Source organism: Gorilla gorilla, chromosome 19, assembly GCF_029281585.2.
Source record: "Gorilla gorilla gorilla isolate KB3781 chromosome 19, NHGRI_mGorGor1-v2.1_pri, whole genome shotgun sequence".
In the NCBI taxonomy this organism is placed as follows: Eukaryota; Metazoa; Chordata; class Mammalia; order Primates; family Hominidae; genus Gorilla; species Gorilla gorilla.
The window spans coordinates 16,398,654-16,411,419 of record NC_073243.2 but is presented as its reverse complement, the minus strand read 5'-3'; the positions used below and the strand labels follow the sequence as shown (position 1 = coordinate 16,411,419).

The 12,766-nt window shown below is 55.8% G+C and overlaps 1 protein-coding gene across 1 annotated transcript; it reads right to left on the bottom strand.

The window, feature by feature from the left end:
• Positions 1-3,107: 3,107 nt before the first annotated feature.
• Positions 3,108-4,650, bottom strand: BHLHA9 (basic helix-loop-helix family member a9). Its single transcript, XM_055367094.2, has one exon. It carries the CDS (start codon positions 4,551-4,553, stop codon positions 3,654-3,656), a length of 900 nt encoding a protein of 299 aa, XP_055223069.2. The 5' UTR covers positions 4,554-4,650; the 3' UTR covers positions 3,108-3,653.
• Between the last annotated feature and the right edge of the window lie 8,116 nt (positions 4,651-12,766).

The following is a 12,766-nucleotide window of genomic DNA, read 5'->3' as shown; positions in this document are numbered from 1 at the left end:
GCTCATGCCTGTAATCCCAGCACTTTGGGAGGCTGAGGCGGGCGGATCACGAGGCCGGGAGACCATCCTGGCTAACACAGTGAAACCCCGTCTCTACTAAAAATATGAAAAAAAGTAGCCGGGCGTGGTGGCGGGCACCTGTAGTCCCAGCTACTCGGGAGGCTGAGGCAGGAGAATGGCGTGAACCTGGGAGGCAGAGCTTGCAGTGAGCCAAGATCACGCCACTGCACTCCAGCCTGGGCGACAGAGCGAGACTCCATCTCAAAAAAAAAAAAAAAAAGAAAGAAAAAAAGAAAGAAAATTAAGGCCAGGCCCCTCATACCTGTAATGCCAGCACTTTGGGAGGCTAATGCAGGAGGATCACTTGAGCCCCAGGTATTTGAGACCAGCTGGGCAACATGGCAAAACCCCATCTTTACAAAAAATACAAAAATTAGCCGGCATGGTGGCACACGCCTGTATTCTCAGCTACTAGGAAGGCTGAGGTGGGAGGATCACCTGAGCCCAGGAGGTCAAGGCTACAGTGAGCCATGGCTTGGCGGCTCTGTCTTACATGTACGTCTTTCCTTCCTGGCATTTTCCTTTCTCTATGCATTTCATGCCTATCATTGTGCCTTTTAAACAATATTTGGGCAAACCCATGTGATCTCAGTGGAAACCACCATTTTTAATAATCATAAAATCTTTTCTTCACCACATATAAGTCATCTTGGAGAATGGATACGATCTTGGGAAGCAGACAGAAAAATCAAGCAAGGGTTCCAGAAAACCTCAACAGCACGTAACTGAGGCTACTCAGGCCCAGGATCCCCTGCGGCATCCGAGAGATGAGGAAGCACCTGTTAGGTTGATACATATATAGATATCCACACAAATATCCACGCAGCCACACATCTATGTAAGCACACACAAAATATGTACATATCACAAACTCAGAATCCTAGGCAAACATACAGCACCCAAACACACAGCCCTGGAAAAACCATGATAGCAGCCAATGTGTCCCGGACTTTACAGTTGATAAAACAGCTTCCCATGCATTCTCTCCTTGTAACAACCTTGTGAACTGAATATGTCTGAACAGCCTCCGCTCAGTCAGCGTTTATGTGGGCCAAGCACTATGCTAGTGCTTTAAATGCATCCTCCCATTTACTCTCCAAAACAGCCTATGATGTAAGTACTTATTCTAGCCCATTATACAGATGGGAACACCGAGGCTCAAAGCCGCCAGGTGATTGGCCCAAGATCACTCAGCTGGTCAGTGAGGAGCTGGAAGTCCAGAACTGTGACATCCCTCCCACTGAACTCATGGGGCTGCCGCATCAGGATTCTGCCTGCAGGGGTGTCCTTGCTATTTCCAGGCTGAGTGTGTGACAGGATGGGGGAGAAGAACCTTTCTTTCTTTTTCTTTCTTTCTTTTTTTTTTTTTTTTTGAGAGAATCTCGCTCTTTTGGCCAGGCTGGAGTGCAGTGGCGCGATCTCGGCTCACTGCAACCTCTGCCTCCTGGGCTCAAGCAATTCTTATGCCTCCTCCTCCCGAGTAGCTGGGATTACAGGTGCATGCGCTACCACACCCAGCTAATTTTTGTATTTTTAGTAGAGATGGGGTTTCACCATGTTAGCCAGGCTGGTCTTGAACTCCTGACCTCAGGTGATCCATCTGCCTCTGGGCCTCCCACAGTGCTGAGATGACAGGCGCGAGCCACCACACCCAGCCCCCTTATTTCTTTCAGTTCTGGAATTTAGCAAAGTAGGACTTGCTGGTCCTTATATTGTGTTTCCAGAGGATAAATACCTGAGGCTGAAACATGGCTACAGCCTTCTCCAAGCTGGTTTCTCATAAGATCCTAATAGTACACAAACAGTGACAGCTTGTGAACACCTTCTGTTTGCCAGAAACGGTCCATTACGAACCACTTACAATCCTCACAGCCATCCTGGAATCATTATTCATGTCAGAGGGGAGGAACTAGAGGCTGAGAGAGGCGGCTGAGCAGGGGCTGGACCAGGGCAGGCCTGGCTCTTTCCTTCTCACTGGCAGCCCGTGGCACTGTGGGGCTTGGCGGGCAGGGCTGGGGCCAGCATCTCATGCGTTGCTGCTCCTGGCTAGACCCCACGTCCGCTCTGAATAGAGTCAAAGCCTTCCCGTGGTCTGTGTCACAGCCTCCCTGTGCAATTGGGAACCCTAAGGGCTGTGGCTGGGGACAGGATGCTCAGCGTGCCATCCAGGGCTGGGGTTTGCAGACAGCAGAGGCACTTTTAACTGTAGAGGTGAGCCTTACCCCACGTGCTCTGGGAAACTCTCCCTGGGTTTATGCCTAATGGCGTTTCTCTAGCTTCTGTGGGATCCGCACTCTGAGCTAGCTGTGGGGAACGCTTCCCTCTCCTGTTGGCAAGAGCCCAGCGCTCCCCCAGCACCTCTGGGCTCTGGCCCAGCAGGCAGCCCCTGCAACATTAGACCCTTAGCCTGAGCCGGGCCAGACACCAGCTCATCTCAGACGCAGGGCAGCTCTCTGGACAAAACTCTCGAGGCAGCTGGCTGTGTCTCTCACTAGCTCAGCAGGCTTGGCCTGAGGCCCCTCTGCCCTCACTCAACCCCCTCCCCAGAATCCTTCCTGGGTTCCAAGTCGGCCCCTCATTATGGGGGCCTTGGCCCACGGTTCCCTGGGAGCTCTTCCTGCCTGTCGCTCGGAGTACATGCACGCAGGACTTACCGGCCCCCAATCCTAGCCCTGCCCTTGGCCTCCTTCCCTGAGACCTGGCCAGAGTCCCCCTTCCCTGTGGCTGCTTCCAGGCAGCTCTGCAGGGAGGTCCAGAGACGGGGCTGACCACATCCTTAGCCTCCCAGGCCCCGTGACCCCTCTCCTGATCATATCCTCTTCCACCCCAGGGGACTCAGGGAGGAGGGGTCTCTGGATGTCTCTTTCCTCCCCTTGGGCTCCCACAGTGCTCAGCCACACCTGGGGTCTTGCCATGAATGAGTTACCCCAGGCGCCTACCTGTGGGCCTTAGGCCCCGCCCAGCATTCCAAGGAGAGCCCCCAGCCCTCAGGCGTTCCTGCCACCCTGGGCCACGGGGCCCACTGGAGTCGTGGTATCGGACAGAAATTAGTTTTTCCTTTTATTTGGCTGCTGCCCCTGCCTGCCTCTCCCGGATCCTGCCTCTCCCGGATCAGGCTTGGGCAGCAGCGCAGGCAGGGAAGGGGACTCCGCACTCATGTGCCCACGAGACCACAGCAGGCCCCACCCGCATTCCCACGCACCCACACCTCCTGCCTCAAAGCCTTCACTCTCCTAAAAGCATCGAGAACACACAGGGCTCGGAGGCGCAGGAGTGCGAAGGCGGCATTCCAAGACGAGTTCGAGTCCAAGATGAGTTCAGGATCCTGGGCCTTTCTGGCAACTGCCTCCCTAGGCTGGGATGTGGGGGCGCAGCGCCAGGCCCCGGAGCTCCTTCTCTCTGCCCCAGGCTGGGATGTGGGGGCGCAACCCCGGGTCCCGGAGCTCCTTCTCTCTGGCGAGCTCCTTCTCCTCCACGCCAGGTCTCAACCGGTCCAGTTCTGCTCTGTCCAAGACGCCTTTGCAGTCCCGGGTTTTATATAGTCCAGCTGCCAGCCCGGCCTCCCTGCAGCCCAGCCGGTGCCTCGAGGCCGGTCAGGAGCGCGGATGGCCCATCCCGGGGGCGGATCGCAGGTAGCCCCGCGGCCAGGGAGGCGGCCCGGCAGAGGAAGCCCCCGGACAGCGGCGCCAGCTTCCCCCGGAGGCCTGGGCTAGGCCCGGCCCCTCGGCTACCGCACTGGGCCGTGCCAGGGGCGCTTGCCGGGGACACGAGGCGCAGCGGGGCGCGGACGGCACCGAGGGGCGGGCGGCGTCTGGGCGCGCGAGGCTGGGCCCTGCAGGCGGCGGGGGGCTGGCGCCTGTGTCCCCAGTGTCCCCGCGCGCGGCCGGGCCGTGGCACTCCAGGTGTCCGCAGGGCCCGCGGGGCGCGGGGCTGGCGCGCAGGACCAGGGAGAGCGCGGCGATGCGGTGGATGGCCCTGCGCAGCGTGGCGATCTTGGAGAGCCTCTTGCCGCCCAGGTCGTGCCGCAGCGCCCGGCGCAGCGCGTTGAAGGCCTCGTTGTAGTCCAGGATGCGCTTGCGCTCCCGCACGTTGGCGGCCATGCGCCGCGCCTTGGACCGCACCGGCCGCGCGCGCCTCCTGCCCGCCGGCTCCTCCGCCTCGCCCCGGCTGCAGGAAGCGCCGTTCGCCCCCAGCACCCCCGAATCCCCCCCGGGCTCGGGGCAGGGGCCCCCCAAGTCCTCCGCAGAGCCCTCGGCCCCCTTCCGCGCCGTGAGGCCTAGTCCTGGCGCGCCCCGCAGCATGGCCTTCCCGGGCACTCGCCCTCTGCCCCAGCCCCGGCCCTCTGCCGTCTGCCCTCTGCCCTCTGCCCACTGCCCCGGCCTGGCTCGCGACGCGGACGGTCCCCGGCTCCTGGGGCTGGACACTCCCGAGACAGGCCCCTTCCAGCTGGGCTTTATGGCACCACGCGGCGCCCCGCCCTCCCGTCCATCCATCTCCCTCCTCCTGCTTTATTATCGGCCTCCAGGTAGGTCGCGGGGGAGGAACCGAGGGGAAGAAGGAAAGCAAGGAGGGAAGCTTGCAGGTTCTTGTAAGCGGGGACCAGACGGGCAGCCCGGCCACGCTGCCCCGGGGACCTTGCCCTGCCTAGCTCTGGGGCCGCTGTGGGGTGTCTGGGTTCCACATTCTTCCTCCCCACTCCCAGATAAGGTGCTAAGTTTGGCTTCTAGCAGGAGAGCTGATAGGAATAAAAAAGAGGCAGAGGGCCGGGCACTGGGGCTCACGCCTGTCATCCCAGCAGTTTGGGAGGCCGAGGCGGGCGGATCACCTGAGTTCAGGAGTTCGAGACCAGCCTGGCCAACAGAGTATATAAAACCCCGTCTACTAAAAACACAAAAATTAGCCGGGCGTGGTGGCAGGCGCCTGTAATCCCAGCTACTCGGGAGGCTGAGGCAGGAGAATGGCTTGAGCCCAGGAGCTGGAGGTTGCAGTGAGCCGAGATCGCACCACTGCACTCTAGCCTGGGAGACAGAACGAGACTCCGTCTCAGAAAAACAACAACAAAACCTTGAAAGTTCTTGTCAACTCCCGTGGGCACCCACAGAGATGTCATTGAGGAAAAGCATGAGTGTCCCGGCCGGAATCATATGGGAGGGGCAGGGCCCTGCAGGTAAGGCTGACCCAGAGCTTCCGGCTTTTTCAGCTATGGAGGGCGGCTGGCTGCAATTGGGGTTCGGGTTTTGGTTGGGCCTGACTCTCCCTCCACTGCCCTTTGACTCCCCTTCTGCAGGCAGAGCTGGGATGAGTCAGCAGCAGAGAGTGAAGGGGAAGATCCCTTTGCAGCCCTGGGTCCACATCAGGGGCATCTTTGGGGTCCAGAGCCCTCGGGCAGCCCTATCTTGTGACACAGCCCTGCCAGGTTATGAACTCAATGAGCAGCCTCTGTCCTCTTCCCCCAGGGATTTGCATTTGAAAGAGGGTCTCAGAAAAAAGATAATGTTTATTCCCAAAGAAAGACCCCCAGTAGAATTTCCGGCATCCACAGCTGAGTTATTTGGAGCGCCTGAAGGCCACTCATTCCCAGTCACAATCCAAATGCCTCTAAAATGCCAAGGCCTATGGCATTGGAATGGGTGTGTGGTTCACATCCATCTCGCCAAAAGAGCATTGCCAATAACCCCATTATTTCAAACTGTGAATTTCTCCATAAAAGAAAATAATAAGGCATTAGGAAGCAGAGGGTATGTATTTACTTCTGTGATCGTCTGCCTTGCCCACTACGATGAAAGCATCCTAAGGACATCTGTATTTCCCAGGTTCTATGTCCCCCAAATCTGCAATATATGTCGAATTATAAAGCAGCTAGAGGCCGGGCGCAGTGGCTCACGCCTGTAATCCCAGCACTTTGGGAGGCCGAGGTGGGCGGATCACTTGAGGTCAGGAGTTCAAGACCAGCCTGGCCAACACGGTGAAACCCCGTCTCTACTAAAATACAACAATTAGCTGGACGTGGTGGCGGGAGCCTGTAGTCCCAGCTACTTGGGAGGCTGAGGCAGGAGAATCGCTTGAACCCGGGAGGCGGAGGTTGCAATGAGCCGAGATGCGCCACTGCGCTCCAGCCCGGCGGACAGAGCGAGACTCCGTCTCAAAAACAACAAAAAATAAACCAGAAAACAAAGGTCAGTAAAAGCAAAGAAAATGCCCACGCAGCGCGCGTTTCCCGGTGGCGTTTCCCGGCCGCTCCCGCCCTTCCCCGCGCAGGTCAGGAAACGGCCCCACGCGAAGAACCCCGAGGACCCGGGAGAGGCGCCCCCTCCTGGAACCCGGGACTCCCGGGCGCTGCGGGGCGCGGCCGACTTCAAAGCGAGCGGCGGGCCCGGCATTTCCGCGGCACCTGCCCGTGCCCGGGAGCGCGAGTTCTCGGCCCGGGCGGGAGGGGGCGGGGGGCGGGCGGGGGCGGGGCGCCGTGATTTAGGGTCTGGCGGTTCCGCCGGCGGCCGCGTAGGTGCCTATTAGCGCCGGGCGGGGCCTGGGGTTCAAAAGTTCCGGCTCTTCCTCCGGAAGTTCCGGCGCCGCTCCCCGAGGGAGGACAGAACGCCCGCCCGGGAGAGAAAGTCCGGGAGCCGCTCACGGGGGCCTCGACCCCACGCCCTCCAGAGAGCGGGTCCCGGGAAGCCCTGAGCCTCCTCTCCCAGGCGAGACCCTGGCGTTTCAACCCACACGCCCAGTGTGGAAGACGTAGGGGCGCAACTGCAGCCTCTGCCCCTTCATGCGCTCATTCAACAAAAACTTTATTTTATTTTTTTTTTTTTTGAGACCGAGTCTCGCTCTGTCGCCCAGGCTGGACCGCAACGCAGTGTCGCAATCTTGGCTCACTGCAAGCTCCACCTCTCGGGTTCAAGCGATTCTCCTGCCTCAGCCTCCCGAGTACGTGGGATTACAGGCACCCTCCATCGTGCCCAGCTATTTTTTGTATTTTTACCAGAGACGGGGTTTCACCATGTTGGCCAGGATGGTCTCGAACTCCCGGCCTTAAGTGATCCGCCCGCCTCGGCTACCCAAAGTGCTGGGATTACAGACGTGAGCCACGGCGCCCGGCCCTGAACTGGATTTCAAAGGATGAATAGCAGTTTGCCAAGCAGACAGGAGGTAGAGGGAACAGCAGGTGCCAGGCCCTGGAAGTGTAAGCGGTCACAGGATGATGCGAAAAATACAGGAAAGTGACTTTGCCAAACCACCAAATGTGAGGCCAGGGAGTGACGGGAGATAAGGCTGGAGATCACCAGGCGTCGTGCCAAAAGCTTGCTTTTCGCCCTGTAGGCAGCTGGGTACTGCAAAAGGTTATTAAGCTGAGGAATGTCAGCCGTATTTGAATTACAGCTAGAGCTCTTTGAGCAGTGTGGAGAATGGATGTTAAGACAAATTCCACTTAGGAAGCAAGGATCCTGGAGGAAGGGGGGACCTGAGCTATGCAGGCAATGGTGAGAGAAGGGCACGGAGTCAACACCTGTTTGGAAAATAGAATTGACATGTGGGGGTGCCAATGGGATAAAGCAGTTGACAAAAAGGGGTGTCATCTCCATATCCTCCTTTAAGAGCAGAAGCCTTAGTTCAGAGACTCTCTCTACAAAGGTCCAGCCATGGACATGGGGACAAGAAAGCCAGTGGCATATGGTCACCTCAGACCCAGGGCACCCACGACTTCGGTGATTTTTTTTTTTTTTTTTTTGAGGTGGAGTCTCGTTCTGTCTCCCAGGCTGGAGTGCAGTGGCGAAATCTCGGCTCACTGCAACCTCCACCTCCCGGGTTTAAGCGATTCTCCTGCCTCAGCCTCCTGAGTAGCTGAGACTGCAGGCGTGTGCCGTGGTGGATGTTTTTGTTATCACTGTTTGCTATGTGGCATTTGAACAGCCTTCCTATCTGGGGAGAAGGGAGTCTCCATGGTGGGGCTCTGGGTGGCAGAGATTTCTGGTAACTGGGACAGATGCGAGTCCAGGCACTTGGCTGCCTGACTTGAATCTGGAGTGATGTCCCAAAGAAACAAACAGTTAACAGTGGAGAAATCACGGTGCCAGTGCGGGGCCTGTGGCCCTCCACGTCCTACACTGGCATCTAGAGGAGGTTCCTGGCTTGGCCGTGGGTCTAGCTGCCCAGTTTCCTATAATTCTTACGAGTTTCCCAGCCTTAATTTCCCAGACTCTTTTCTTTTTTCTTTTTGAGACAGAGTCTCACTCTGTTGTGCAGGCCGCAGTGCAGTGGTGCGATCTCAGCCCACTGCAGCCTCCGTGTCCCTGGGCAAGCAATTCTCCTGCCTCAGCCTCCTGAGTAGCTGGGATTACAGGCACCCGCCACTACGCCCGGCTAATTTTTTGTATTTTTATTAGAGACAGGGTTTCACCATGTTGGCCAGGCTGGTCTTGAACTCCTGACCTCAAGCGATTGGCCTGCCTTGGCCTCCCAAAGTGCTGGGATTACAGGCGTGAGTGACCGTCCCCCAGACTTTTTTTCCGTTGATTTTGTGAGCTACCTCAGAGCCAATACCCGCCTCTTCTTTCTGCTCAAGTTGTATTTGGTTGTTTACAACCAAGAATCCTGACAACACAGCGTAGAGCGTAAGCAGTCATCTTGGTCAACCTCGCTGACTCCCAAGCCAATCCCAACTTCAAGAGGTGCAGCAGGTGACTTAACCTCTCTGGCCCTCACTCTGTTTCTTCATCTGTAAAATGAATTGGTAACTGCCTCATAAGAGAGCTGTGAGCATTAAATGACGCCATGCACAGAAAGCCCTTAGCACGGTACCTGGCACATTGTGAGCACTTAATAATTAGTTATGATCAGCCGGGCGCGGTGGCTCACGCCTGTAATCCCAGCACTGTGGGAGGCTGAGGCGGGTGGATCACGAGGTCAGGAGATCGAGACCATCCTGGCTAACACGGTGAAACCCCATCTCTACTAAACATACAAAAAATTAGCCGGGCGTGCTGGTGGGCGCCTGTCGTCCCAGCTACTCGGGAGGCTGAGGCAGGAGAATGGCGTGAACCCGGGAGGTGGAGCTTGCAGTGAGCCGAGATCGCGCCACTGCACTCCAGCCTGGGCGATAGAGCGAGACTCCATCTCAAAAAAAAAAAAAAAAAAAGTTATTGGCCGGGTGCGGTGGCTCATGCCTGTAATAGCACTGTGGGAGGCCGAGGCGGGCAGATCACCTGAGGTCAGGAGTTCGAGACCAGCCTGACCAATATGGTGAAATCCCTTCTCTACTAAAAATATAAAAATTAGCCGGGTGTGGTGGCGGGCGCCTGTAGTGTCAGCTGCTGGGGAGGCTGAGGTAGGAGAATCTCTTGAACTGGGGAGGCGGAGGTTGCAGTGAGCTGAGATTACACCACTGCAGTCCAGCCTGGGTGACAGAGCGAGACCCCATCTCAAAAAAAAAAAAAAGTTAATAATTAGTTACTGTTATTATTATCCTTTTTCTGGAGAACATACTCAGTACCCCAGGGTTTCTTTCCAACAAGCTCATGCACACATTTGGTCCTCTCCACTGCTGCCACTCCCAGCCCGCAGAGCAGCGTCCCTCCATCCAGCACCTGCCGACAACTTGTTCTTTCTTGCTCTAATCTGGAATATTGCTTGGTCCTTCACCTGCACTCACCCCAGCCCTGCCTGTAACACTGAACAGCAGGGTGTTGTGTAGGCTCTGGAATAAGATTATCATGTATGAGCTGCGTAGCCTGGGCCAAGATGCTTCACTTCTTTTTTTTTTTTTTTTTGAGGCGGAGTCTTGCTCTGTCACCCAGGCTGGAGTGCAGTGGCGCGATCTCGGCTCACTGCAACCACCACCTTCCAGGTTCAAGTGATTCTCCCGCCTCAGCCTCCCAAGTAGCTGGGATTATAGGTGCTTGCCACTGTGCCTGGCTAATTTTTGTAGTTTTAGTAGAGACGGGGTTTCACCATGTTGGGCAGGCTGGTCTCAAACTCCTGACCTCAGGTGATCCACCTGCCTCAGCCTCCCAAAGTGCTGGGATGACAGGCGTGAGCCCCCGCGCCTGGCTGATGCTTCACTTGTTTGAGCCTCCGTTTCCTTGTCTGTAAAATGAGGTATGCAATGGTACTGCTTCATCAGGTTTGTTGTAGGATTAAATGAAAGACCGTGTTTTTACGCTGTCAGTACAGGGCCTGGCTCCTAGAAGGAACTCTGTGAATATTAACTTTCTCTTCTTCCTGCCCTCTGCTCCTTTCCCCAGCCAGCTTGGCCACTGCAGCTGTAAATCATCCAGATAAACAAGAGCATTCTCCTCCCTCCCACCCCAGTACCAAACTGCTCATCACCTCCACCCACTAATGACCTGGCGATTGGCTTCTCGTTAAAGAAATGACAAAGAGGCCTCTGTGCTGTTAGCTGGGGTCTCATCAGGCTTAGCTCTGGCCCAGAGTCAGTGTGGAGTAGGAATTCCAGGTCCGGGGCTGTGTGGGGAGGGCGGGTGGTGGTGGGTAGGTGGGTGCTGGCTTGGTGTGGACAGCGAGCTCTGCCTCCCGGGCCCAGGGCTGCTGAAGGCCAGGAACTCTCAGGAAAGGGCTCTGTTATTGGGAGGAAAAACAGGGTTCCTACCTGCTGCCCAGGAGGCTGAGAGCCATGTGTGGGCTCAAGAGATCTTCGCTACCCTCCTGAGGTTGGGCTTTCTCATCTGTTTGAGAAGAATTATAGGCCGGGCACGGTGGCTCACGCCTGTAATCCCAGCACTTCGGGAGGCCGAGGAGGGCAGATCACCTGAAGTCAGGAGTTCAAGACCAGCCTGGCCAACAAGGTGAAACCTCGTCTCTACTAAAAATACAAAAATTAGCCGGGCCTGGTGGCGTGCACCTGTAATCCCAGCTACTTGGGAGACTGAGGCAGACAGGCATTACCTGCTTGAACCTGGGAGGCAGAGGTTGCAGTGAGCCGAGATCGCACCACTGCACTCCAGCCTGAGTGACAGAGACTCCATCTCAAAAAAAAAAAAAAACAAAAACGAAAAAAGATAATACTTCCCTTGTGGGTTTGGTGTGAGGAAAAAGTGAGAGAAACCAACAGTAGACTTCTGGTTGGGTGTGGTGGCTCCTGCCTGTCATCCCAGCACTTTGGGAGGCCAAGGCAGGAGGATTGCTTCAGGCCAGGAGTTTCAGACCAGCCTGGGCAACATAGCAAGACCCCGTCTCTAAAAAAAAAAAAAAATTAGCTGGGCATGGTGGTGCGTGCCTGTGATCCCAGCTAGAGCCCGAGAAGTCGAGGCTTCAGTGAGCCATGATTGAGCCACTGCATTCCAGCCTGAGTCACAGTGAGACCCTGCCTCAAAAAAAAAAAAAAAAAAGTATATTTCTAACACTGTGTAGGTGTCAATAAATGGCATCCATTACTACATTCCTATTGCTGCTGTTATTATTGCTTTAATTATTATTGTCATCCTTGGAACCCAGTTACCAATCTTTCCAGCTCCCTTTGGTGACCTGTTCACCCTGCCTCCAGTGATGTCTAATGCCACATATCTGCCAAGCCACGTCCAACCATTTCTGGGTAATGCGTGTCTGCCTGGGCAATCTTGCAGTCTCGTTTTGCATTTTCAGAATTCTGTTGGGTGTTCTTGGCCCTTTACACTTCCACAGGAATTTGATTATCCTTTCGCCTGGTCTATAACTCTTCTTCTGTGATTCTTTCATACCTCTTCTCTGTATTTTCTTTTCTTTTTTTTTATGAGACGGAGTCTCACTCTGTCCCCCAGGCTGGAGTGCAGTGGCGCGATCTCGGCTCGCTGCAAGCTCCGCCTTCCGGGTTCACAGCATTCTCCTGCCTCAGCCTCCCAAGTAGCTGGGACTACAGGTGCCCGCCACCACACCCGCCTAATTTTTAAAAATATTTTTAGTAGAGACGGGGTTTCACCATGTTAGCCATGATGGTCTCAATCTCCAGACCTTGTGATCTGCCCGCCTTGGCCTCCCAAAGTGCTGGGATTACAGGCTTGAGCCACTGCGCCCGGCCTTTCTCCATATTTTCTTTCTTGCTTTTTTTTTTTCCCCCTGAGACGGAGTCTCACTCTGTCGCCCAGGCTGGAGTGCGGTGGCAAGATCTCAGCTCACTGCAATTTCTGCCTCCCAAGTTCAAGCAATTATCCTGCCTCAGCCTCCCAAGTAGCTGGGATTACAGGCATGTGCCACCACACCCGGCTAATTTTTGTATTTTTAGTAGACACGGGGTTTTACCATGTTGGCCAGGCTGGTCTCGAACTCCTGACCTTGTGATCCACCCACCTCGGCCTCCCAAAGTGCTGGGATTACAGGCGTGAGCCACCGTGCCTGACCCATATTTTCTTTCTCAAGGTGGCTTCCCTCATAGTGGCGAAAGGGCTGCAGGAGCTCTAGGACTCACGTGCATCCTCCATCATGAACAAGAGGAGAAGGGAACCACCCAGGAAGGTCGCTCCTAAAACCCTGACTCACAGACACTGAACTAACACATGTTTATGGTTGTTTTAAAGCAGTCGGTTTTGAGGTCACCTGTTCTTCACAAGACGTAATGAATGCAGCAGCTCAGGCTTTCCTGCAGTCGACTGAGTTCTCTGGTGACTGTGAGCAGGACTGATGCGTGCCACCTGCAGTCCCACCCATACGAACTTCCCACCCGAACCTCTGCAGCCTCCATGCCTGGTCCTCTTGGCCTCAGGTCCCCTAGGCCAGCCAT